The sequence below is a fragment of the Ammodytes marinus genome (genome assembly GCF_949987685.1).
Source record: "Ammodytes marinus genome assembly, chromosome: 24".
NCBI lineage: Eukaryota > Metazoa > Chordata > Actinopteri > Uranoscopiformes > Ammodytidae > Ammodytes > Ammodytes marinus.
In genome coordinates this window covers 15,119,302-15,144,673 of record NC_137228.1, presented here as the reverse complement: position 1 = coordinate 15,144,673, position 25,372 = coordinate 15,119,302, and the positions used below count along the sequence as shown (strand labels likewise).

The following is a 25,372-nucleotide window of genomic DNA, read 5'->3' as shown; positions in this document are numbered from 1 at the left end:
TTTGGTCGTTGTGGGCCGTTTGTCACAGTTTGGTTTGGAAGAGAGAAGAAGCCTCGGTCGTTATAGCGGTTGGAAACTGTTGGAGCCGTTGGACTAAATTGGACTAAAAAACCTAGCTTACAACACGGGAATACAACAACAGTAATATCATTTTTTAACCTTCTGTGTCCTTTACAGAGGGTTGGGAATGTTAATGTAAGCGACGGAGGTCCTTGAGGTGAAGTTTTGATTTGGAAGAGATTGCCTGGAGAGATTGGAGAGACAGCGGAGTGCGCTTGATTTGCAGTCCGATGGATGAGCGCCCTGCCTGGCTGTGGCTTGGCTCAGTGCTCCGCTGCTTTGCTGGAGGGTTGAACAGGTTGCTCAGGTGAACGCATCTGCCCATGACAATGCTGCTGAAGACCTGCTGGCAAGTATTTTTTGACAGCTCCAGCGTATTGAATTTAAAAGCCAACAAGTCGCCCTCCATTTCTTCTCTGTAAACCCTTGGAAATATCACCAATACCCTTTCCTCTTCCCTACCCTCTTGTCTTTGTGACATTACCCTGGAATATTTTGGATATTATTAGGCTCCAAATGTCATTTTTGCAGAGACAGTGCTCTATGGAGGAGCAAGACTTTTAAGTTGACTGATTATTTTATTTTTGTATTTTTTTTTTGTTTTTTGAAAATATTTTTGTTTGATTTTTTTTCTCCAATTTTTTTATTCTCTTTCCAGTCAGAGGGTCATACTCGGATGGAAAATGGGAGACGCCACCAAACTGGCCTTCCGCCGTTTTCCTCATCTCCTGCTCTTCAGGTGGGTGTGGATGTGGTTAATACTGTCGGCTGTGTAGAATAATTCAGTGCAATAGCTATTGTTACCTTTTGCCGAGTGAAATGCACAGCTTCTTGTTATCTATTGACAATGCAATGCAAACCTCCGTAGTACTTGTGCCCCTATTTTTTATTTAGCATCTTCCATGTGTGTATGTGCTGTTGCAGACGTCATTAGTGAGCCCAAACGGAGGCCTAGGGACCTCTAAAGGGCCCGTAAAGGGGCTACTGTTGGGACATACCAGTACAAATTAAGTATTTTATCGTAATTTCATTAGGAGAGTTAGTAGAAGGGTTTGTGTGTGTGTGTGTGTGTGTGTGTGTGTGTGTGTGTGTGGATAATTGTTTGTCCTCAATGTTTACTCCTAACTTGCAGTGTAGACTAATTCATTACAAAAGTCAATTTCCCTATTAGATTAAGCTGATAGGAAGAAGATTGGATATGTGGAGTGGAAATAAAGTGGTTAATGTCTATTGTCTAAAACCCTCAAGCTGATAAAATAACCACAAATATATTAGTTGTACATACACTTGCGATTGCTTGTTATCATATGGCACTATTTGTCCTATTTCTTGTTCATATAATAACACTTTATATGAAGTAAATTCTCTTATTTTTATATGGTTTCTTGGATTGTTGTTTTTTGAGGCAGTTTTTGTGTGAATTTGGACTATAATACATGTTGATTGATCGATTGCTTTAGAGTAATATGAAAAATCTACTTAAACTATTCTTAAATTAGACAAGTATATTGGCTCAGAATGTGATGGAAGGTTTGATTTGGATATAGGATGATTGTTAAACTACATAGATGGGATCTGCAGTGTATTTAGTCTGTTTTTCATCATTTAAATGGTCCCACTTAATGACCGCAATGCAATTTTCAGCCTCTTTGCTGGTGAATTTTAATTATGTGTGCATATATCCCAGGGGCCGGATGTACAGTGAATGGTCGCAGGTTGAATGAGGTAAAGAAAAGAGGGAAAGGGTCAAATCAGGAGTGCTGTATCTTGATTCGTTGTGTGATTTTAAGATGGTTTAAACTGAAACGAGGCTTTTTCATCACACCAGTACCATAACTGTATTTAGACTTAAAGCATTTGTGATGTCACAAATGGGAAAATGTAGGGTTAGACAGTGAGACCATAAAACACTCTTTCTGCCTTTTCTCAGGCTAGGATGAACCGATTTCTAAAAATTTTGCACATTTATACTACATATGGATCTCAGAGTTCAATACACCTTCATATTTCCACCGGTGAAGTAGGTCTTTAAGGCTTACCTCATGTAGATGCACCGACAGAATTCCTCATGGGGGCCACAGAAGTTACACACTATAGCTTTAATACTTTGCAAGAAATGCTATGTAAACTTTTTTGTTTTCGGTGTAAATTGTCAAAGATTTTTCGCAGCTTTGGAGGTACTCGGTGAACCTGTTCTCACTCCACATAGGCCCACACAAGACAGCAATGTAACCTCACATGAACCAGAATGTTACGGGGCCGGGGGGGCAGGCAGTACACCTTTTCCATGCCTTAAATAATAGCCTGACACGCAGCAGTATTTCACAGTGTGCTCTGTGCTTTGTTAGTTTGAGTGGATAGTGATTGACAGGAGGTAAGGTCTAACATAACCACACAGATTACACGGGTTGAAAGATGCATCTGTAAGAGGAAGAAGCAGAAGAAATAATAATTGGACCTGGAGGCAAGTTGTGTCCTATAGTTTACGCGCACAAGTTGAATAACTGGAAAGGTGCATTGTTATAAAGCAGAGAATGGCGTTTACATGTTATTACATATTGTTTTAAACGCTTGTGCAACCGGTTTGGAATGACCTGGAATCTGGATTATGAAACCTACCTATATAAGAGCTGTTCCAATTACTTTTTAAAGGTGGAGTCGGCGATTATAGAGAAATGCTTGATGTAAAAATAACTTTTTGTCTACTACCTCTACCTGTCCGTACTGTGTGTGCGCTGAAATAAAAATCCACAGTGTTAATACACAGTCTAGGCTCTGTAAACTGGTATGTTAAGAAAGGGGGCCACCGTGTATAGCAACATGCCTCTATGTACAGGTAGTGCATCGTGAGGAGATATTCACTGATTTTGACAGAAAAGTCATGTTGTCTTAAAGTATTCTCCAGTATGGCTGACTACACCTCTGAAGAAGTATTAAAGGTAAAATAAATTCTCAAGTAGCCGTGGAATTGTTCCTTTTCCATCGAGCCCCGGGGCGTCTTTCAGCACCTGAGTAAGAATTAAATGGCGTCTCAAATTCGGTAATAGTTTGGGGTTAGTTAGAGTGTATGCCAGGTGCTATGGTGACTGTATTGCACTGTGGAGCCGGTGATTACAGCTCTCGCTCATTACCGTGTGAAGTGGCTAAATGAACGGTTCCCGAATCCCTACTTAAGGTGGAATAACAGTCCTCTGTGAAATCCAAGCTGAATTGGCAACGCTCAAAACGACACCAAGAACACGCTCTGATAAAGGGCATGGCACTTAGCCCGGAGTGGGTTCATTTTGCAACATGCCAAAACATTCACATCACTGGCATTTCTATTCAGAAAATGATCTGGGAAAACTGCAGTTAGCTGTTTTGGCAACTAAAAACTTTATCTTGTGGAAGGCAGATTCTTCAACTGTAATTCAAATGTTACTACCAGCAATAATATTAAATGTTTTTAAGACTTTGTATCCTGCTAATGTTCAGCATTTAGTGTTATTAGTATTGTTAAACATAAGCTTGCATCATCAAATTTGGATATTTTACCTTTGAAAATCAGCCATTCATTTGCTTTTTGTAACATAATCGTGTCCATGTTTTGCAAGAAAACAGGCAGAACTGTGAAATTTGACCCGGTGTAATGTTGCATGTAGCAGCTGCCCAGTGTTTTGATCCTTGCTGGCTCGTCTAAATGCTGCTGTAACACATGGCGAACCGGCGGGTCAAGGTTGTTCGCCAAAGTGTTGATGCGACAGGATAGTAAATGGACTTCTTGTGTAAGTTTTTTGGCTGTTTTGAAAACACCTCTCCGCTCAACTGGAAAGTGACATCTTACTTTTCAAAGAGCCGATAATGTGGCATCGCAGCATAAGGGCCCATGTTGAGATCTGGTCATTGGTCTTGAAAAGGCGTCCTCTGCCTTAGATCTCACGTGAACTTGAACTGCAAATAGGTAAATATTTACTGTAGTGTCAGTAATGGCATGTTGAGATGCTGTCAGATTGAATGTGATTGTGTGAGCTGAAGGCTAAGAAAAAGTAGAGATTTTTTAAATTTGACACGTTGTGAATATTTTTTTGAGGCCCTGATTCAATACATTTTTTTGTCGTGAAGTGTGTCGCCACATAACAGACAAAATGATAAACAAACGCAGTCAATGAAGCGTCCTAAAGAACAAGCATAATCTACTGTAGTGTATACTTTTTAATACATAATCCTTTTTATACTTTTTTTTAATTCAGAATTCTTTTTCTTGCAATTATTCAGGATACATTTTATTGTCCTTTCATCCACCTCTGAGGCTGATAGTCTGGCGCTCTTCCTTCACATGTGGCCTGCTGCTTTTCTGTTCACTGCAGCAGTTTCACACAGACATCGATCCCTCTGCACACCGGTGTAAGGTTACATCAATACGGCCAGGATAGAGCAGCCAGCCTTCTTCTACGTTTAAAAAAAAATAAAAAATCTCAGCAGCAGCCCAACAGATCTGCTGATCTAGTTTCAGCTCTGCTAGACATCAAACTCCGATTGAAACTCTATCTGACTCTGTCCCATTCAACTGGGGCAAAATAATATTTATGAATCGCATTAACTTTTTTTGTTATAGATATTTTTTTTGGGGCATTTATATGCTTTATTAGACAGTTTGGAGAGACAGAGATGAAATGGGGAAGAGAGGGGAATGACATGCAGAGAACGACCCGGGCTGGATTCTAACCCGGGTCTGCTGTGAAGAGGACTTAGCCTCTACCACTACACCACAAGCAGTGTTTCCCCTAGAATTGTTTTTAGGCCCGGTGGTAAAAGCTGATAAAGAGTATGCGCGCGGCGTGCGTACCAAATTTGTAGTAGAAATTGACCAAAACTAACCGTATTATGGATGAGCCTCTTTTGACAGCCCGCTACAAATCAGGGCATAGGGTTATGCCTTCACATTCGGTACGTTTGTACATTTTGTGTTTCCCTCAGGATTTTTTGAGACTGCTGGGGGAGAATGGACCTTCTAGTGGGGTCTTGGGGCATGCCCCTGCGGAAGAAAACCTTTACCTTTTTAAAGTTAAATGCATCAAACTGGTGCACTTTGAGAAGCTAAATCTGATTTTATTTTTTTTGCTCTGTAAACAGCTGTCATATGTCCTGCCTAAAACAATTTTATGGAATAATTTGGAGACACAAGCCATATAAACTATTGAAGAAAAACACATAGATATGAAAATAAAATACAATAAACACGAAGACCTAATATAGACAGGTATATCCTGTCTAGGGCTGGCCCGAATACCATTTTTCAGGCTTCGAATATTCGTTGGTTTTTCCGAGCGAATATTCGAATATTCGTTCCAGAAAAGCACACCATAAAAAACAACATTAAAAAAAAAAAAAAAAAAAAAAAATGTTTTTTTTTTTTGTTTTTTTTTAAACGTTAATAATCCCTATATACTCCCTGGAACCGATTTTGACAGTATCTGCATATTTTGTTGAAGATTTACGCGCTCGGAGGTGAAGTAATGGATGCGCTATGACACTTAGTGATGTAATATCCTCCTAAATGAGCAATACTACTACTACTACAATATTACTAACTTTTATATCCAAATATAAAATTAGTTGATGACATTATATTACAGTACTAGCTTCTTGCAAAAAAAATGTAAAAAAAAAAAAAAAAAAAATTATAATTAAAAAAAAAAAAAAAAAAAAAAAAATGAAGCTCCGAATACTAATTTAAGCTCCGAATACTAATTTTCCGAACGAGTATTCGAATATTCGAATAATTCGGGCCAGCCCTACTTGTAGTAAAACTGACCTGCTGATGCTGTGAATCTGCAGTAGATGTAATGACTGCTGTTGTTGTTAATGGCTAGTTAAGTTGTGTGTGTGTGTGTGTGTGTGTGTGTGTGTGTGTGTGTGTGTGTGTGTGTGTGTGTGTGTGTGTGTGTGTGTGTGTGTGTGTGTGTGTGTGTGTGTGTGTGTGTGTGTGTGTGTGTGTGTGTGTGTGTGTGTGTGTGTGTGTGTGTGTGTGTGTGTGTGTGTGTGTGTGTGTGTGCTTACGATTTAGGCACACACAGTATTTTTCCAAAGTCATTTTGCTTGTAGTTAGGGCTGGCCCGAATACCATTTTTCAGGCTTCGAATATTCGTTGGTTTTTCCGAGCGAATATTCGAATATTCGTTCCAGAAAAGCACACCATAAAAAACAACATTAAAAAAAAAAAAAAAAAAAAAAAAAATGTTTTTTTTTTTTGTTTTTTTTTAAACGTTAATAATCCCTATATACTCCCTGGAACCGATTTTGACAGTATCTGCATATTTTGTTGAAGATTTACGCGCTCGGAGGTGAAGTAATGGATGCGCTATGACACTTAGTGATGTAATATCCTCCTAAATGAGCAATACTACTACTACTACAATATTACTAACTTTTATATCCAAATATAAAATTAGTTGATGACATTATATTACAGTACTAGCTTCTTGCAAAAAAAATGTAAAAAAAAAAAAAAAAAAAAAAAAAATTATAATTAAAAAAAAAAAAAAAAAAAAAAAAAAATGAAGCTCCGAATACTAATTTAAGCTCCGAATACTAATTTTCCGAACGAGTATTCGAATATTCGAATAATTCGGGCCAGCCCTAATCCTGTCTAGTATTAATTTCTGGAATAATCTGGATCATGAAACATTTTCTTTAATTTATCAAATATTAATTTAAAATAAATGAATTAACCTAGGCTACACATCATGATTAGCCTATCAATCAAAATGTGTGCAAAATAAGCAACATTTTGTATTCCGACCCATTATATTTCATGTAGCCTAGTTCTCAATTTAAAACATAAAAATAAAGTAGCATTGAAAATACCAAAAAATAAAGCTTGTAGGGCTACTATAGCCTGCTGTTTTCAAGATAACTTGCTGCGCTGTCTCAGCTGTTGATACAGATTGGTTGCCATGGCGACGTAGCAACTTTAACTTTCTAAGTTTTGCTCATCACTTTTTCCTGTTCAACTCCCTGTTACTGAGTCCTAAATATCTCCAGTGTAGCCTATGCCATGGACCTATAAAGGAAGGTTCTTTCTCGTCAGTTTCCCTGTTTGACATGTGCGCTCCGAATGCACACGTGCATCGCGCAGCGTAGCGCAGACTTTTTTTTTTTACTTTTTTTTTTTTTTTTTTTGGGCAGCTGTTGGCCTGGCGGGGGTCCCGTTGGCCTGGCGGGCCCGCCAGGCCTGTATAATGGTAGGGGAAACACTGACAAGCATCCCCCAACTTAGTAGATTGGTTGACGTTCTCAGCCACTATATTATGTCTATCTATCACCAAAGCACTTCACACAGCTGAAGTGTTTTGAAGCCGGGCAGTGAGTGTGTTTAACTGTCGTCCTTGACCTCCGACCTCCTTGTTCAGCAATGAAAGACACCTTTACCCTCCGGAGTGCAATTAATTAACAGATAACGTTTACACACATAGTAGTGGGACTCGCCCTTCAAATGGTAAATACTTTGAAGATGTTTAATTATAAACAAACTCAAGATAATTAAAAAAAAATTTTTTTAAATCAGGGTAAGTGTTTTGCCTATTGATTAAAGGTGGAGTGAGCGATTCTTGAGAACGCTTGTGTCAAAATCAGTGAATATCTCCTCACAATCTGCTACCTGTCTGTACTGTGTGTACGCTGGGGGGAAAAAATCCAGTGTTTATACACAGTCTAGTCTCTGTGTTCAAAAAATCCGCCCGCACACATTCCGTACAGATAGCGGATCATGAGGAGATATTCACTGATTTTGACAACAAGCGTTCTCCAGAATCACTGACTACACCTTAGATATTTTTGGGCGTTTCCTTATTTCAATTAACCATATAAGTTCTGCTAAATTGTTCAGAATTGAGATTAAACTTTTTCCTTTGGCTTCACCTTGCAAACGGCAGCACCTCCTGGACACAGTTAATCTTTAGAAGGTGTGTGTGTGTGTTTTTTTTTTTAAATTAACCTTAAAAACCTACAAATCAGAAAGAGTAAAACCGTGCTGCGACAAAACTGTCCTAATCGCTGAGTAAAAGTAATGTTTACTCTGGCTGGCTGAGTTGATTATTCACTTCATTATTTATTTACTCAAAGAAAATCACCACAAGTGCCCTGAATTGATTTGCTAAATCAAAGAGTGGAAGGAGAGAAACTCTGCTTTAGGGGAAATTTCGTCAGCAATACTGAATACCACATTTTCTTTCATGGTGCCTCGCAGAAGGCAGCTTTGTCCTCTGTATTTCTCTGTATAGCTTGTAAAAGTAAACATGAATACATGTAAATACTTTAAAAAAAAAATCAGTAGGAAATGGCTTTAATGATGTCAAAGCTGGTTATTTAAAGCACATTTGTTTGTAGTTCGTCACTACATCTAGACCAAGTTTTTTTTAATTTTTGTGGTGCCTCTCAAAAGGCGTCTTTTCCCTCTATTTCTTTGCATAGCTTGTAGAACTTAACACTTAAATACTTGTGTACAGCTACTTAAAGGCCTACTTCACCGGTTTGAATATGAAGGTGTATTGAATTCTGAGATCCTATGTAGTATAAATGTGCGAAAAAAATTGAAATCGGTTCATCCTAGCCTGAGAAAAGGCCTTCTCGTGACATCTGTGATGTCACGAGAAGGCCTTCTCGTGACATCACAGAAAGAGAAATATAGGGTTAAAAAAAAAAAACTTACTTTGTAAATATTACTGTGATGTCTTTTACTGTGACATCACAGTAATATTTACAAGTACGTTTTTTTTAACCCTATATTTCTCTTTCTGTGATGTCACGAGAAGGAACACTCTTTCTGCCTTTTCTCAGGCTAGGATGAACCGATTTTAATTTTTTTTGCACATTTATACTACATAGGATCTCAGAATTCAATTCACCTTCATATTCAAACCGGTGAAGTAGGCCTTTAAGTGTAAAACCAGTTGAACATGTGGCTTTAATGACGTAAAAACATTTTTTTTTAAGCACATTTGGTTGTAATTCATCACTTTATCTCAACCATTTTTACTGTCCAAGCCACTCTTCCTATCCAGCCATCTCCCTTGTGTAGCAGTGTTTTGGGTGTGTCCTGGAGCCCTGTCCCAATTATTCCCCACCTATCTATTCCTTATAACATCTCTTGCATTATGCATTATGCTCCAAAAAGCACAGGTGTATTTGTTAGAGCCAGATGTAGCCTCAATATCTCATAGTGCCCATCTAGTGTATCCACTCCGTGTATCATTCTGTGCCTTCACATCCTAAAAACAGGCACCAGTTCATTGTTAGTCGAGGCAAAATGTTGCCCAAAGAAGACAGCATGTTGCCGGCTTCGGAAGTTATGACCCTCTACAACCAGCCAGAGACACTGGTTAAATTTAGACCATAGCCAGGTGTGTGTGTGTGTGTGTGTGTGTGTGTGTGTGTGTGTGTGTGTGTGTGTGTGTGTGTGTGTGTGTGTGCGTGTGCGTGCGCGTGCGTGTGTGTCTGTGCCAGTGCTGTGCTGCCTGCAAGCAACATGGAGGTTGTTTTTTTTTTCTTCCTTTTTGGTGATTTTAAGGTCATTAAGTTGAAGAAAATCTTTGCTTACGCACAGATATAAATTACTTTTTATCACCAAAATATCTCAAAACAATCAAAAAAACAACACAGTCTCTCCACACTGGATGTGATGTCTGGACCCGGCCGCCATGTTCCCAAACGTTTGTTTTAATTTGAGTCAGTGATGGTTACAGGAGCAATTCATCGACTTCCCATTAAAGGAGGTGCTCTGCCCGCTCTGCATTTACATTTTAGGCTTTTAGCTGATGCTCTTCTCATCCGGCCTGACTTACAATAAGCTGTCAGAGCAGGTAGGGTTTGCCTCAAGGACACACTGAGAGAATGAACGCTTGGAACTGTGTAAAACATATTCTTTTTAAATGCACTTGTTACATCTCCGTGTAGCACTTACGTCGTGTGGCACTTTGTAGTTTGGTTTATTTGAAGCTATTGTACTTACGTAATTCCTGTTGTTCTGAGTTTGTACTTTCATGGTTGAATGCACTTAATGGAAGTCGCTTTGGATAAAAGCTTCAGCTAAATAAAATGTAATGTAATGTAATGTGTCTACCATGTGGCCTTTTAGTTACAGTATGAACTCTGTTGCATCTTGGTGGCTATTTAACCCACCTGTCTCATATGACTACGCAATTAATCAGCTGAGAACTACTAAATTAATATTTTAGATATTGTAGGCATATTCTTCAAGATGTATTTAGTTATTTATTCTATATTACTTCTTCTTGGTCTTCCAAGAGGTGCATTTCCCCAGGACGCCCACTATATATAAAAACGCGTAAGGCCTTCAGTTAAGTTTGTACGTTCTGTGCTACTGTAGAAACATGGCAGTGCAACATGGCGGCCTCAGCGCCCTGCTCCTACATACTTATAAAACATATTTTTTTCATTTAAACATTAAAACATACTTAAGAATATTAATTTAATTTCTACCAATTCCTTTTGCACACTGCACCTTAAATTACTTTGATTATAAGGCTATCCCAGTGTTCCAAATCACATAATTTTTCTTTTTACTACACTACATACTAAAGTACAGAAGAATTTTAGGGCCACAGGAGAGAAAAAAAAATCAGATAAGGAAGTTTTCTTTTCATTATGTCGAGAAATGTCAAGAATAAAGACAAATACTCAAATGCTATTGGAGTTAGTGGGGCATTTATGTATTTTCAGCATACTACAATTGACGTGCATGTATTGGGACATCCTACATACTTTTTCTGGCATACTATATAGTAGGGAAGTATGGGGATTGGAACGCAGGGTATGTTTCAGTCAGGCATGTTCAACTCAACCTGTCTTCCAGTGTTTTCCCCCATGCTGTGAACGCTGAATTAAATATGTATGCTTCCGTCCCTTCACTACCGCTACACTGCTGTTAAAAAAAGACATCCGCCTCAACCCCACTTCCAAATAATCCTTTGCGTTTGTTTGGATTGGACCTGTTTTAGAGTATCGAAGATTTATTACATCATATGGTGACAGCCCTATTGAAGTACACCGCACCGGCTTTTAAATTATTTTCCCCCCTAATTACTTAAACCTCTGCCATGTTTCTTTTCCAGTGTATTTTTTTCTGTGTGGCAACATTTAGCCCAAAGATGCCAAGTTGATGAGCAGGTTGGAACAAATCGCTTCTGACGAAAATCCCCTCGCTAGTAATTATGGTGTTCTGATGATTCTTAATTGTAGTGAAAGTTTATAAAAGTTCCTTCATGTGGTGATGAGCGTGTTTTAAGAAGCCCTGGGCCTTTTGAAACATTGTGTAATTTTTTAAAGCAAAGTTTTGTGTTCAATAACGTCACTACAAGTCGATTTTATCTGCACCGTAGCTCAGAAACTTAGCGTAAACAAATAGAGATATAGTGATGGGAGTTTGACTTTCCAAAGGTCTTCAACACTTCTGCTCTCTTCCTTTCATCTTGTGCAACAGAGAAACGCTTTGGCAGAGAGTTTGGGTCGATGGTCAAGCTTCAAAGTCCTTTTTAGGATTTCATTATTGATTTTTCTTTTTTTTTTTACCTTCAAAGCCCTGTAAACCTAAATCCACCATATCCTTTTAACTGTGAAATTCAGGGAGTTAATTTCATGATAGTAAAGCATCTGAAAGAACATTTATTTCCAATCTAGATTTTCATAAAAGCTTATTTGGACACCCAACTCTGATATCATATATATATATATATTTTATTTTTTACTATTTTAGACCAGATTTCCAGTGGCTTTTTAAACAACACCACCTCCAGTGTGTATCCTGTGTTGTTTTTGGTTTGTTTGATTTTTTATTATAAAAAATTAAAGAGACCAGTCTCGATTTTTCTTAAATCTTTATCTCTACATTACTTATTGAAAATGCTCTAAATGACAATATTTTTATTGTGAATTCGGTAGAAATGTTGTCAGTAGTTTATATTATAAAATCAAAATGTTCATTCTACTCAAACATATGCCTTTAATAGTAAAACAAGAGACACTGAACATTTGGAGTGGTCTCTTAATTTTTTCCGGAGCTGTATTTGGTGATAATCTTGAGCTATTAAGAGTCTAAAGGAATGTAGATATACAGTACATCCCTGGCAGCTTTATATCTTGACGTGTCAGTGCCCCAGAGAACAGTCCAGAACGGGCCTTTACAGTAATGAATGCATCCTGCAGATGTTGCTTTATGTACATGGGAGAGTTCTTAGTCTAGACAGCCTGGCTACTCCAGACGCTCAGGCCCTGCTTTGATCCTTGATTAAAAACTGTGAGCTATATACATTCATCATGCTCTTGTTTCAGGCTCTCTCAAGGGCCCTTCTTGCCTGCTTTACCCTAACTCCTACCTCCTACCTTCTACCTCCTACACCATCTCCTGCCAAGATTCCTCACTGTCACGGAAGGTTACTGCCAGACTAGTATAAATAAACGGTATAATATGTACATTTTAAGGTGTTTATTTGACTAGACCTTGTCTGTTTATGTCTGTATATTATTTCTCCTATACAACCATCTTTAACGGCCATTATCTCAACATAAGTTAACTCTAATACTAACACTCAAACTCAAAAGAAGTACAGATTTTTGGTTCAGAGTATTGAATGAGATAATGTCTGTTGAAGATGGTTGCATAGGAGAAATATACAGACGCAAACAGACAAGGTTTTGTAAAATACACATCTTTATGCACATTTTGGACCTTTTTATTTATACTAGTATGCCACAAGCCATGTTATGGAAGCAAAATAGCAAAACATATATTATGTTTTTGCCTGTAGTGTCTCACCTTAAAGTGCAAAGATCTTTATTCTGCGTTGAACACAGGGCCTTTTAGTTTGTCTGTTTACACTGGTAGCTCAACCTTCACTTGAACTGCCAACGAGGCGAATAACTGGGATTTGTTCAGTCTTGAAATTCTTAGCGGTTGACAAATTCTCTAGCAGTATTGACGGGAAAGGAGAGTGATGCAATCTCACTTGGTAATCTCTGAATCATCATTGCAATTGATAAAAAAACATTATAAAACATATGCGGATATGTTATGGTTATTCTATTGCTCCAGGGGAATATTACATTCATAGCTTTACCGCACTTGTAATATAATCCCAATTAAAAATACACAAGTGTTTGGTGTTTTATTTTGGCAGCCTCGTGACCGGTATGTGTTATTGGTTTACACTAAATATAAAGATGAGAGCAGCTAGTAGTCAGCGGGGTCGTCGGATGGCTGGTTAGCTAGATGGAATGAAAGACACAACAGGGATTTATTTATTTATTCTATAGTTTTTTGGCATTTTCAAGCTTTATTAGATAGTACAGAGTTGAAATGGAGAGACAGAGAGAAGGAGAGAGAGAGAGAGAGAGAGAGAGAGAGAGGGGAGATGACTTTCAGTTAAGGTCAACGGGTCGGATTTGAACCCGCGACCACTGCAATGAAGGCCAGAGCTAATATGGTACGCGCTCTATCCACTACGCCACCGGAGCGCACCAGAACAGGTGTTTATTGACTCACAGTGTTTATTGGTTTGTCTTGTACAGATGTGAAATTGACAAACGCAAACAGTGAATATAATTGAAAGGTGGATAGTGTTTCCCCCACTTGAGATGACTCCGAACGGGACGATACATTAGATATAAAAACGCGTAAGGCCGTTAAGATAGTCCATTCTGTGCTACTGTAGATAATTTTTTTTTTCTTCTAAGATTCTTTGTTGGCATTTTTTTTTTTTTTTTTGCCTTTTATTAGTTAGGAGATAGAGATGAAATGGGGCAGAGAGGGGAATGACATACAGAGAACGACCTGGGCTGGATTCTAACCTGCTGTGACAAGGACTGGGCCTCAATGGGGGAGGGGGGGGGGGTTTAACCATTACACCAGAAGCGCCCCCTAAAAGGATCATTCTACGGTTATAAAAGAAACAATAACTTTTATTTTAAAGTGATTATACTCTAATTAAAACATACTTATAGATTTTATATTCCACGTCTACAGAGTCTGTCCTTGACACACACACTTCACCTTTCTAAAGGTTTCATTGTAAGTCTGCATTACCTTGTGATAGCTGCTTTAAGCACATTCAATAGCCTTACAGCAGTGGATTATGGGAAATCTCTCTAACTGAGCTTGACTCACAAAGGGCCAATCTCCTTATGCCTCCCTTCCTCCCTCCATTCTTCACTCATTGATTGCTAGTTTTATACAAAGGATTTCAAATGCCCGGCCGTGCTAGCTGCAAGCTTTGCAATATTGTAATATCACTGCAAACTCCTAGACAGGGTTCATCCTTAAACCCAAGTGGCACTTAACAGTTAACACACCCTTCAGATAAATCCAAACAATTTGAAGCCCGGAGTTGGTGGGTGCACACTGCACAGCGGGGCTTTTATAGCAGATCCTTCTACAGTTCCCCGCCAGAGATAACGAGGAGTTTTAAATTGCTCGTCCTGTTAAGAATGTACGGTATGCAGCGCCCAACTGCAGCCTATTACGCACAACACACACACACACACACACACACACACACACACACACACACACACACACACACACACACACACACAGAGAGAGGCCTATACAGTGGTATGTTGCTCCTTGTGTAAACGGTACAGTATGTAGCGATTCATGGACATGGATAGACCCAGGCCCGCTCTCTTGACCCCCTGTACGGACCAACCAGGCTCCATCATTCAGCGCTAATTTAAATTGAAGCAGCACACACACACACACACACACACACACACTCTCTGACACATACACACACACACACACACACACACACACACTCTCTGACACACACACACACACACACACAAGACCAAATGCGCGTTTTGTCGCTCGGGCATTCCAGCGGGGATTAGAGGGATTGGATTCAGTTGCTGAGTGCTGTGGTTTTTAATGCCCCCAGCATCACCGCGGTAACCCCTCCTCCTTTCCACCGGCCCGTGGAAAGAGTGGCGTCTTTGTAGAGCGGCTCACCCCAGCCAACCTGCCATGTCACGACACCATCTGATTGGGTATTAACACAGCCTTACCTTGGACTCCTGGCCACTCTGTAGAATACTGTCTGGATGCACAGACTACACTGGCTACCTCTCTATTCGTGGAGAGACTAACACTACTGCTGCTGGAGAAAATATCAAATTAATGTTATTATAAAGCTTTAAAGATTAAAGATATAGTGCGTAACTTTTTCCAACATTTTGAATGAATGTTGGTTACATTCAAGCCATCGGACGTACAGCACAAGCCAGGAGGTATAAAATCCTTCCACAATCACAAGAAGGCTTACCTCATGTAGATATGCCGACAGTGTTGTTGTAATTACTCAGAATTAACAACATAAGTTACACACTATAGCTTTAAGCCAAGCATACTTATTAAACGTATGCAAATGGCCTTTAGCTCTATCATACACACAGGTTTAGTTTAGTTTCAGTTTATCTCGATCACACATAAATTCACAACATTACATACATGAGTAAAAACACACAAAAAAAAAGCTGTCATCTTGATTTAATACATTGACATTTCTTATCAATAGCATTGGTCGAAAAGGTGTAGGCTGAAGCCGTAGCTTATTGCAGGTGGTAACTTGCCATAGGCTATTGGTCCTCCATGTTGCCCCCCGGTGACTAATGCCTGTGATAGTCAAACGGCTATAAATGGTGTAAATATAAAAGTCTTTATCCGAGCAGGCCAGGAGCTGCCCTCGGGGCAAGTGGTGGGATGCATTTCTTACTGGCAGTGCCGGTGTTTTCGAGGCGGGGACAAGGTATTGATGACAGTGGTGTAAAAACAGAAAAGTAAAAGCTAAATTTAGGTTGTTGAAATCATTATATGTATTTTTACGTGAACTCTTTGTAACTGAAACATTGTAAAAGTTACTTGTCTCTCTCCTCACGGCCCGATACGTGAGGAGAAAAAAAAATCCTGTGTTGATTGACAGCCTTGGCTCTGTAAACTGTAGAGCTGCAACGATTAATCGACTAATCGATTATTAATCGATTATTAAAATAATCGGCAACTATTTTGATAATCGATTAATCATTAAAACATGTCCAAATTCTCTGATTTCAGCTTCTCAAATGTGAATATTTTCTGGTTTCTTTCATCCTATTATGACAGTAAACTGAAATATCTGTGTGTGTTGGACATAACAATACATTTGAGGACGTCAACATGGGCTTTGGAAAATTGATTAACATTTTTCACCATTTTCTGACATTTTACGGACCAAAACACTAATCGATTAATAATCGATTAATCGAGAAAATAACCGACAGATTAATCGATTATCAAAATAATCGTTAGTTGCAGCCCTAGTAAACTGGTGTGTCGCTAGCTACGGTGGACCCCCCTTTGTTTACAGATCCTAGGCTTTGTATTAACAACACTTTTTTTTCAGTGGGGAGTTTTTCATGAGGAGTTATTCACTGATTTTGACATATAGTGATTTTGACAACAAGCGTTCTCCAGAATCACTGACTCCACCTTTTAAATCCAAGCCTGATTTGTTCAACCTCATTACTTTAGGGGCTGTTTGCCTGATTCAGGCTTCATAGCTCACAAAATCTTTTGTTTTGCCTGAACCCACATTGACCCCGAAGCCATTTCAAATCATTCAATTCCCCTCCCCCATATCTCTCTCTCTGATACACATACACACACACACACACACACACACACACACACACACACACACACACACACACACACTTCCACAGTCTAAACTTGACTTCTGCTGCTACACAACATGAGTGAACTAGTGCAGAATATTTGCACGCCGTTTGGAAGTCCTTTTTTTTTTTTTTTTTAGACTTTGCCATTGCTTTTATTCAATGGGTGCCGAAAGGTGTCAACGGTGCTACGATTGGAGGTTTTCTACTAAATGTGTGCTGTTAGTCACACATGCGCTGGCTGTATTTAGCCGTGTCCTGAGTCAGTTATGTGGGGGAGGAGTGTCAAATTGCATCAGCAGCAACAACAAGCATTTTTGACCCCTGGCCTCAGCCTAACTTCTTTATTTAAAGAGGCAGTGTGTAGGATTTTTTGGTATTTTTCCAGAACAGACTTGGTAGAAATGGAATATAATAATTGTAAGTTTGTTTTGCTTGAAAATCAAAGTTGTTTCTTTTATTTCCTTCGATTGACCCTTTTATCTAAACAGGAGCGAGGCGCTGAGGCCGCCATGTTGCACCACCATGTTTCTACAGTAGCACAGAATGGACAAACTTAACGGTCATCTGTGTTTTTGCGTATAGTGGGCGTCCTGGGGAAATGCACCTGTTGGAAGACCAAGAAGAAGAAGAAGTACTATAGAATAAATAACTAAATACATCTTCACCTCATCACTTGATTTTGTGGAAAGACATGACTTGGCAGTGGTTGGTGATGCCATCTTTAGTAACTATAGCTTCTTGTCTTTGAAGGCCACCGTAGCTTCTGTAAATTCTCCCAAATGGAGGGGTTAGCAAGGGAGCGTTGACATCTAGAACTTTTACTTTTAGATACCACTATCCGATATTACACACTGCAGCTTTTGACACTCTTCAAAAATCATCCCTCACATTTAGTTTTTAAGCACCGTTATTTCGCACATATTCCCACACAAAACGCCAGCGCCCCCTTAACAACCATACATCACCTCGAAATCTATTTCATCTCTGCCCCGGACACAGGCGATAAGTTGATCCTTAGAACAAATTCTATCATAACGAACAATCCCCGCTTTTGGCAGGCACACAAAAAAAGCCTTGATGAATGAGTTGTTTACCTACTTCGGTGCGTGCAGTTGCAGCCGAGTGCAGACCTGGCCCTCCTACATGCCACTTAATTATGAGGCTCGAGTGCAAAGAGTACACAGCTTGGCCTTGCGACAGTCACACGGAGGAAACTGGATATTATTGCCTTGTATTCCTCAGCAGTTGTAACTCAAAACATGCCCGATTTGAAGGTTCTATCTTGACCCTGAGATGTCATATTTTACAGGGTCCCCTTGGGGTCTTAAAAGCATTAAAAAAAAGGCAGGGAATTCAATATCCTCAAAATGAGGCCTTAAAAGTATTGAATATCACCGACAAAGTATCGAACTACCTTTTTAATAAGATCTTACAAGATTCAAGATTCAAAGTGTATTGTCATATGCACAATGAGAAACATGTTCTCAGTCATACAATTAAATTCTTCCTTGGTTTTCCACAGACTGAATGCCAAGAAGGAAACATGAAAATATGCAATGTACAAGTAAAATAGAAAAAATGCAGCAACAATACAGAACAATTGTGTGGTTGCCCTTTTGAGGGATAAGATAAATAGAAATACTTGGAGAAACGTTGTAATGTGACAAATAAGCACTCAAATGAATTGTTACAGTATATCAATATTATTATATTTTTTCTGCATCTTTGCAACTAAGCAATTACCGCTGTGTTTTATTTCTGCCCCGCATGACCCCGAAACGTAAAAGCTCAGTGTGTTCGGAACAGTAAATTAAATTGCATCGCTTTCTTGAACCCGGTATGTGTTGAATCATTGTGGCGTCAATACAACTGGCAGTGAAGTCAAGCCAAGTTTACATTTATTTACATAAAGCTATGATTTGTGTTCAAAACTAAACTGCAAGGCCAAACGGTAACCTCTCCACTCCAGGCAGGTGTTTATATTATATCTCTCCTTACAGTCAGTGTTGCTGTTAAAACACAACAGTTTTTTCTCTTCCTGCAACGCAAGCTCAAGGTTACCTCGGTACGGCACGTTTCATTATATTCCACAATTCAGACACAAGCCATTTCAAAGTGGCTTACAGGGGGCATAAAAACTACACTAGATAGAAGAAAATATTGAGATTGCATTTATTTTTAAAAAAAAATCACCTTACTAATTCAAAACACTTTATCTGTTGAACCAGCAACAGTGTTCTTTGGAGTATAGTGAACCAAGAACCCCACCAGGCGTTTTGTAGCTGGCTGCCAAAAGCGGCTTCGTCGAAATTTCTTCAGCTATTTGGCAAGTGGTTGGTGGTAAATTCCCTCCCAGCATGCACCTCACCTCACCGGCCCTGGCCCACGATCAAACCAAAACTATCTCGTGGCTCTCGCACTTTGCTGATAAAGAGACGTGTGCCGATACACTGGATCCGATGTGTATCTCTCGCTCACTCTCACTCTATCTCTCCCTTTCTCCCTCTCTCTCTCCCTATCTCTCTCTGTCTGTCTGTCTCTCTCTCTCTATCTCCCTTTCCCTCTCTCACTCTATCACTCCCTCTCTCTCTCTCTCTCTCCCTCTCTCTATCTCCCTCTCTCTCTCTCTCTATCTCTCTCTCCCCCTCTCTCTCTCTCTCTCCCTTGTGAGTTTAGTTTCCTCTTGCTGTGGAAAACCTGGCTTGTACTTAAGGTGGTTGAGAGAGAGTGCTCAGGCTCCTTACTGTCTAAGCTTACAGGAGACATTTCTTCTGGTCATATTTCTCAATTGAAGAAGAGAATAAAATGGTTTATAATTATTAATCACTGCCATCAATACGTTTTCAGTACTTTCAGGGACATGATATGTGGGTGTGATATTATCTTTAATATGGTCAACAAACTTTAAGCCCTCCTAAACCCAAATCCACTTCTACCTATGTAATTAAGGGAGTTAGTTGCATGATAGTAGGCACCTGAAAATGTGAAGTAGGATTCATAATAGCAATAACAAGATGTATTCAATTGCCTATAACAGTCCCTACAGATGTTTAAATCAGACACAGTAAAAGACATCACAGTAATATTTACAAAGTAAGTTTTTTTTAACCCTATATTTCTCTTTCTGTGATGTCACGAGAAAGAGAAATATAGGGTTAAAAAAAAACACTCTTTCTGCCTTTTCTCAGGCTAGGATGAACCGATTTCAATTTTTTTCGCACATTTATACTACATAGGATCTCAGAATTCAATACACCTTCATATTCAAACCGGTGAAGTAGGCCTTTAAGTTCATATATCAGCCCAATTTGGAGGCAGGGACCAAGCAAATGTTTGCGGCTTAGCTTAAAAAAAAAGGCTAAAATTATTAATTTATTGTTAGAATATTCCCAGATGTTTTTTTTTATAATTTTAAATTCTCTTTCTATGTTGTGAGTGTACGCATGGAACTTGTTGCTGCCTCTTGGCCTGGACTCCCTCGAAAAAGAGGTTTTTAATCTCAATGGGACTTTCCATGTTAAATGAAGGTTAAATAAATAAATAAAAATAAAATAAGATTAGGTTCAAGGTTCAAGGTTTTATTAAATGTCCCAAAAAGGCAAATTGTTAACAGCAGGATATCAAACACACGACAATGACATCAATGGGCACACAACACCATTATGTGCACAATAATATGTACACAAGCCTGAGGAGGACAATAAAGTGCATAAATATAAAGTGCCTGGATATAAAAACTAAATAAAAATAAAAACTAAATAAAAATAAAAACAATTAAAAAATAAAAACAAATTAAAAACTGATAAAAACAAAGACAAAAACAAAGACATCTGCAACAAAATAAAAATCAAGTCAACATCAACATCATCGACAATCATCTGCTGCTGGCCGAATTGATTGCACGGATGGATGAAGGGACGAAGGAGTATTTGTATCTATTGTTGGCTTTCCTAGGGACACACAGACGAAGGCCAGATGGCAACAACATAAACTCGGAGTAGAGTGGATGGGCCTGGTCCTGACGGATGTAAAAAGCTTTCTTAAGCAACTGTCTGTGGTAAAAAGAGTCGAGGCTCTCCAACTGGATGCCAGTAATTTTTGAGGCAGTTTTTACAATTTTCCCTATTGAATTTTTATCCTTGGTAGTGGGGTTACCGAACCAGCAGATAGCAGAGAAGGAGATGACAGAGTGTATGTAAGCACAGTAAAACAGTTTCAACAGGCTTTTTGCGACATTGAATCTAGCCAGTTTTCTAAGGCAGTACAGGCGTTGCTGGCCCCTCTTGCACAGCATAATTGATGAATTGACTTATGGCTGTTTATAGATAGATCATAGAGGCTTTCTTTGATGCTCTGCCCTGGCAAGACGTTTGCTGCAGCTGTGAGATGAGTTAGTTTCTTTTATCGCGTTCATAAAGCCGACCGTCCCTTTGTGAAAGCAGTAATCACACACTTCGCACCCATAAGGAGCAGAGTGTGAGAGTAGCATTTTTTTTAACCTGTCTTTCCCTGATGTTCTCTTTATCCTTCCTACTTTAAGGGGGCGCAGCGCACGCTAGACGACTCTTCAGTGTATCCCTCCTGTCTCCCATGTTTGTTTATTGTCACTCAATGTCTCTTGGTGGGGTATAACTGTAAACAAAATTTCGTTGTTTTGGTACAATGACAAATAAAGTATCTTGAATCTTGAATCTCTTGAATCTAGATCAACTTGCTGTTTCAAGTTCCATAGTGGCCTAAACTCAGCCTCTCCCTCTAAGTCAAAAGGCTTAGACTGTACACGTATATAAAGCATACACACTTAGGCAAACTTAACCTTATGTAAACGGATGTATTTCTAAATATGACAGTGCTCAAATAAAATAAAAAGCACTGCAAAAACCACATCGTCTTTCTTCTTGGTGCCAACACTTCAACAGTACAATTGATAACGCCTCCATTGAGGTATTACATTGTGTGTGTGTGTGTGTGTGTGTGTGTGTGTGTGTGTGTGTGTGTGTGTGTGTGTGTGTGTGTGTGTGTGTGTGTGTGTGTGTGTGTGTGTGTGTGTGTGTGTGTGTGTGTGTGTGTGTGTGTGTGTGTGTGTGTGTGTGTGTGTGTGTGTGTGTGTGTGTGTGTGTGTGTGTGTGTGTGTGTGTGTGTATGAACGATAGAGCGAGCTGCAAGGAGCGCCCATGTGAACTGCAAATACAGTGCTGCGTTGTAAATACAGCCGTTAAAAGCTCAAATCAATCACGTTCGCAGAGCTGAGGTGACAGTAGTGCAGGCCGGCTCCCTATAGTGCCGAGTGCAAAAGGTGGGCGAGGGCTGTGCGGGCAGTATATGGCGGATATGAAGGATATAAAGGCAAGAAATCAATCTTCTGACTAAGTCGCAGCTCTGAGCTCGCACTGCACTAAAGTGGATAGTGTCACCGAGTGCACACGCCATTGTGCAACTAGGACATACAATAGGCCTTCCACCCACAAGCACTGCACATACAGCCAGGCAATATATATATAGAGAGAGAAAAGGCTGCTGAAAGATTATTTCACACATTGAAATGTCAAACCTGAGAAGCACACACTCACTTTGTTTGTTGTAATAAGGTTTGCCAGAGAAAGACAAATGCAGTGTCGGTGGGTGACTAGTAGTTAGCCGTTAATTCAAGGCCATTTTATTAGTAAATGAGGCTGGTAACGTGCATTAAAAGGAGAGGATGCAGTGTCGAAATAAAATCAATTGTATTCAATTTCGTCTTGATCAAAAAAAAGTCTAGTTAATTTGATAATAATGGCTGATCGTGAGAGCCAGTAACGTTGTAAGATTATCTCATGAGTGTAGGGAATAGGGTGAAAGAAAAACATCTATTTAAAATGCACACAGTCCAATCCATGCAGCAGACCTGTATCCATTGAGGGGCCACTTTCTGAGAAACTCACACAATAAACCCAAAGAGTTTTTGTTATGTTTAATTGATCGCCTCGCTGAGAAACGGAAAAAGCTTTGTGCGTTCTTTTACTTCATCAAGATGAATATTTTACCCACAAGGGGACAGAAGCCATCGAGTACAATCAGTCTAATCACTACTACACAGCGGCCCTTCCTACACAATATCCTTTTCTTCTCGTGAAAAGAAATGACCACATAACATTTTTACAGAGGCTCCCTTCTCTGTTCCAGTCATCCAGGAGATTTATCAAGGTTAACCGCGACCTACTTTAACTGCGGACATTTCAGGGATGCCTTCCCTTCTGCCAAACGCCTACACGCCCGACCCACTTCTCAATACACTTGGGTTTTTTCTGAAAATAAATAAAAAAATAAATAATTTTTTTTTCACCCATCACTACCTGAGGCCTCTAAACCTAATCTACATAAATTGTTGTTATTTGGGGCATTTAGCTCATGCTCCTTGCCAACTTTAAACTGTGATCATCGCATGAGGAATAAAACCTTTCTAGTGATGCGAGATTGAAGAAAACGCGTCTTTAAAACCACGATCAGTGCAAGAGAAATACAATGTTTTCTGGCAATTTGTCTGCCTGTATTTGTTCTTTGTTTTTACTATCTCTTAAATTCAATTTCTAAGGTCTAATCTTGATGTATTTCAAGCCCCTGTAAAGCACTTTGAATTGCCATGTGTCTGAATTGAGCTATAGAAATAAACTTGCCTTGCCTTGCCTTGCCTAAGCTTCCAGTCCCAAATAATACTTTAAAAGGTACAAGAAGTTCCTGCAACCAAATAATGAATCAGATATGGTAATTAGGTGAGATTTTTAAAGAACAATTAGGCCGTAAACCGGGGGGGAAGTGACTCACGAGAGATAGTGTAATGTGGAGATTGAGAAGATTGTTAACTTGGCAGAGAGGCTGCCAAAGGAGGAAATGACTTGATTATCTATCTAAAGCCGCCTCTGAAAAACCCCTATCTGTTGTAAGACAGCCAAGAGGTGACGCTAGTTTGAGGAAATTTAAAGAATCTGAAGATTACAAGTGGAAGCTAAGAATGACCTTTCATTTTGAGGGTTGCTCGTGGTGTATTGGTGAGACCGCCCCCCCGCCCCATAGAGTCTCAGTCCTCTTCACAGCAGACCCGGGTTAGAATCCAGCCCGGGTCGTTCTCTGCATGTCATTCCCCTCTCTGACCCATTTCATCTCTGTCTCTCCGAAACTGTCTATGAGTTTCGATAGCGTGTGATCAGTTCATAATACTATGAAATGAGATCTTTTACCAATCACTGCAACAATCGTCTTAGGCAAGGCAAGGCAAGTTTATTTATATAGCACAATTCAGACACAGAATACACATGAGAAAAACTAATGAGAAATAAAACATTTAAATAAAATACAAATTACAGGTTAAAAGGGAAACAGAAAAGTCTTCAGATTTGATTTAAAAGAGCTGAGAGTTGCAGCAGACCTCAAGTGTTATCCTTCAACTCAACAGCTGCACCCAAACTGTCCAGGAAATGCTTTTGTTGGTGCGAACAGTGAACACGGCCTTGGTCCTTGTACACTACAGTAATACATTTAAAAGGTTTTGAATCAAATATAATTGCAGCCTCTTGTGTCCCTCAATGCCAAAGCTTACATAATATTAGAAGTGTACTGTGTTATGTGAGGACAGGGTCTTTCAAGGAAATCATAAATCCTTGTAATATACTTTTTTTTTAAATCCATTGTTGGGCACAAGTCACAGTGAAACGGGAATTTTCTGATCAACCTAAATGCCTGATGAGATATCTGAAAGCTCAAACCAAGCCCTCGACTGAATTACAGTATATATTATTTGCACTATTTTCTAGGTTTTTTTTTAATTGTTATTTGTATTTCATTTTTTCCTCATAGTTCGTTGTACTTTGTGATAAAACAAGTTAATTTGAACTCCCAAACGTCGCTTTCACCGCTTAGAATTCATGCTTACTTTAATTTGGTGTAGTCTGTATTGTCAAATATGTTTTTTTTACATTTTGAAAGGAGGGAAAGTACAATTTTAAAGTAGTTCTACAAAGTGATATGTTTGCATTTAGGAGTCTGTAGGAGGCAGCGATATTAACACCACACGCAAACACACATTGAGCGGTGATGTAACCCTCCCTGTGGCGTTGTTCATGCTTATGTGCACGTTAGGGCAATCTTGCATTTTGTTCCGCTAGCAGATATTATATTCCTCCGGGTGTCTGTTTACTGCTGTTTGGCTTTGTTTCCATGTCGACGTGCAGTCAGCGATTCTGGAGAACTCTTGTTGTCTAAATCACTTTTGTCAAAATCTGTGGATATCTCCTCACCATCCGCTTTACCTGTACATAAAAAAAATCCAGTTTTAATACACAGCCGAGGCTCTGTAAACGAGCATGTTGCTGGCTATGGTGCCCCCCCCCCCCCCCCCCTTTGTTTACAGAGCCGAGGCTGTATATTCTATTTTTTCAGCGCACACACGGTATGTACAGGTAGGGGATTGTGAGGATATATTCACTGATTTTGACAAAGTGATTTTGACAACAAGCATTCTCCAAAATCGCTGACTCCACCTCTAACTTGCCTGTGTGAAAAACACAAGACACTGACAGTCATACCGTGGTGAAGGAAGGAATGCAGTGCATTTTTGTGACAAAAAAGGTTATTA

General features: G+C 39.3%; 1 protein-coding gene across 1 annotated transcript in view; it reads left to right on the top strand.

The window, feature by feature from the left end:
- Window positions 1-743: 743 nt before the first annotated feature.
- The window catches only part of LOC307269680 (activin receptor type-2A-like), a gene marked incomplete at its 5' end in the record, with an annotated part of 59,997 nt that continues 35,368 nt past the window's right edge, over window positions 744-25,372 (top strand). Inside the window, 2 exon segments of the mRNA XM_080052684.1 lie at window positions 744-770; window positions 772-799. Of these exon segments, the coding sequence (XP_079908810.1) occupies window positions 744-770; window positions 772-799 (55 nt within the window).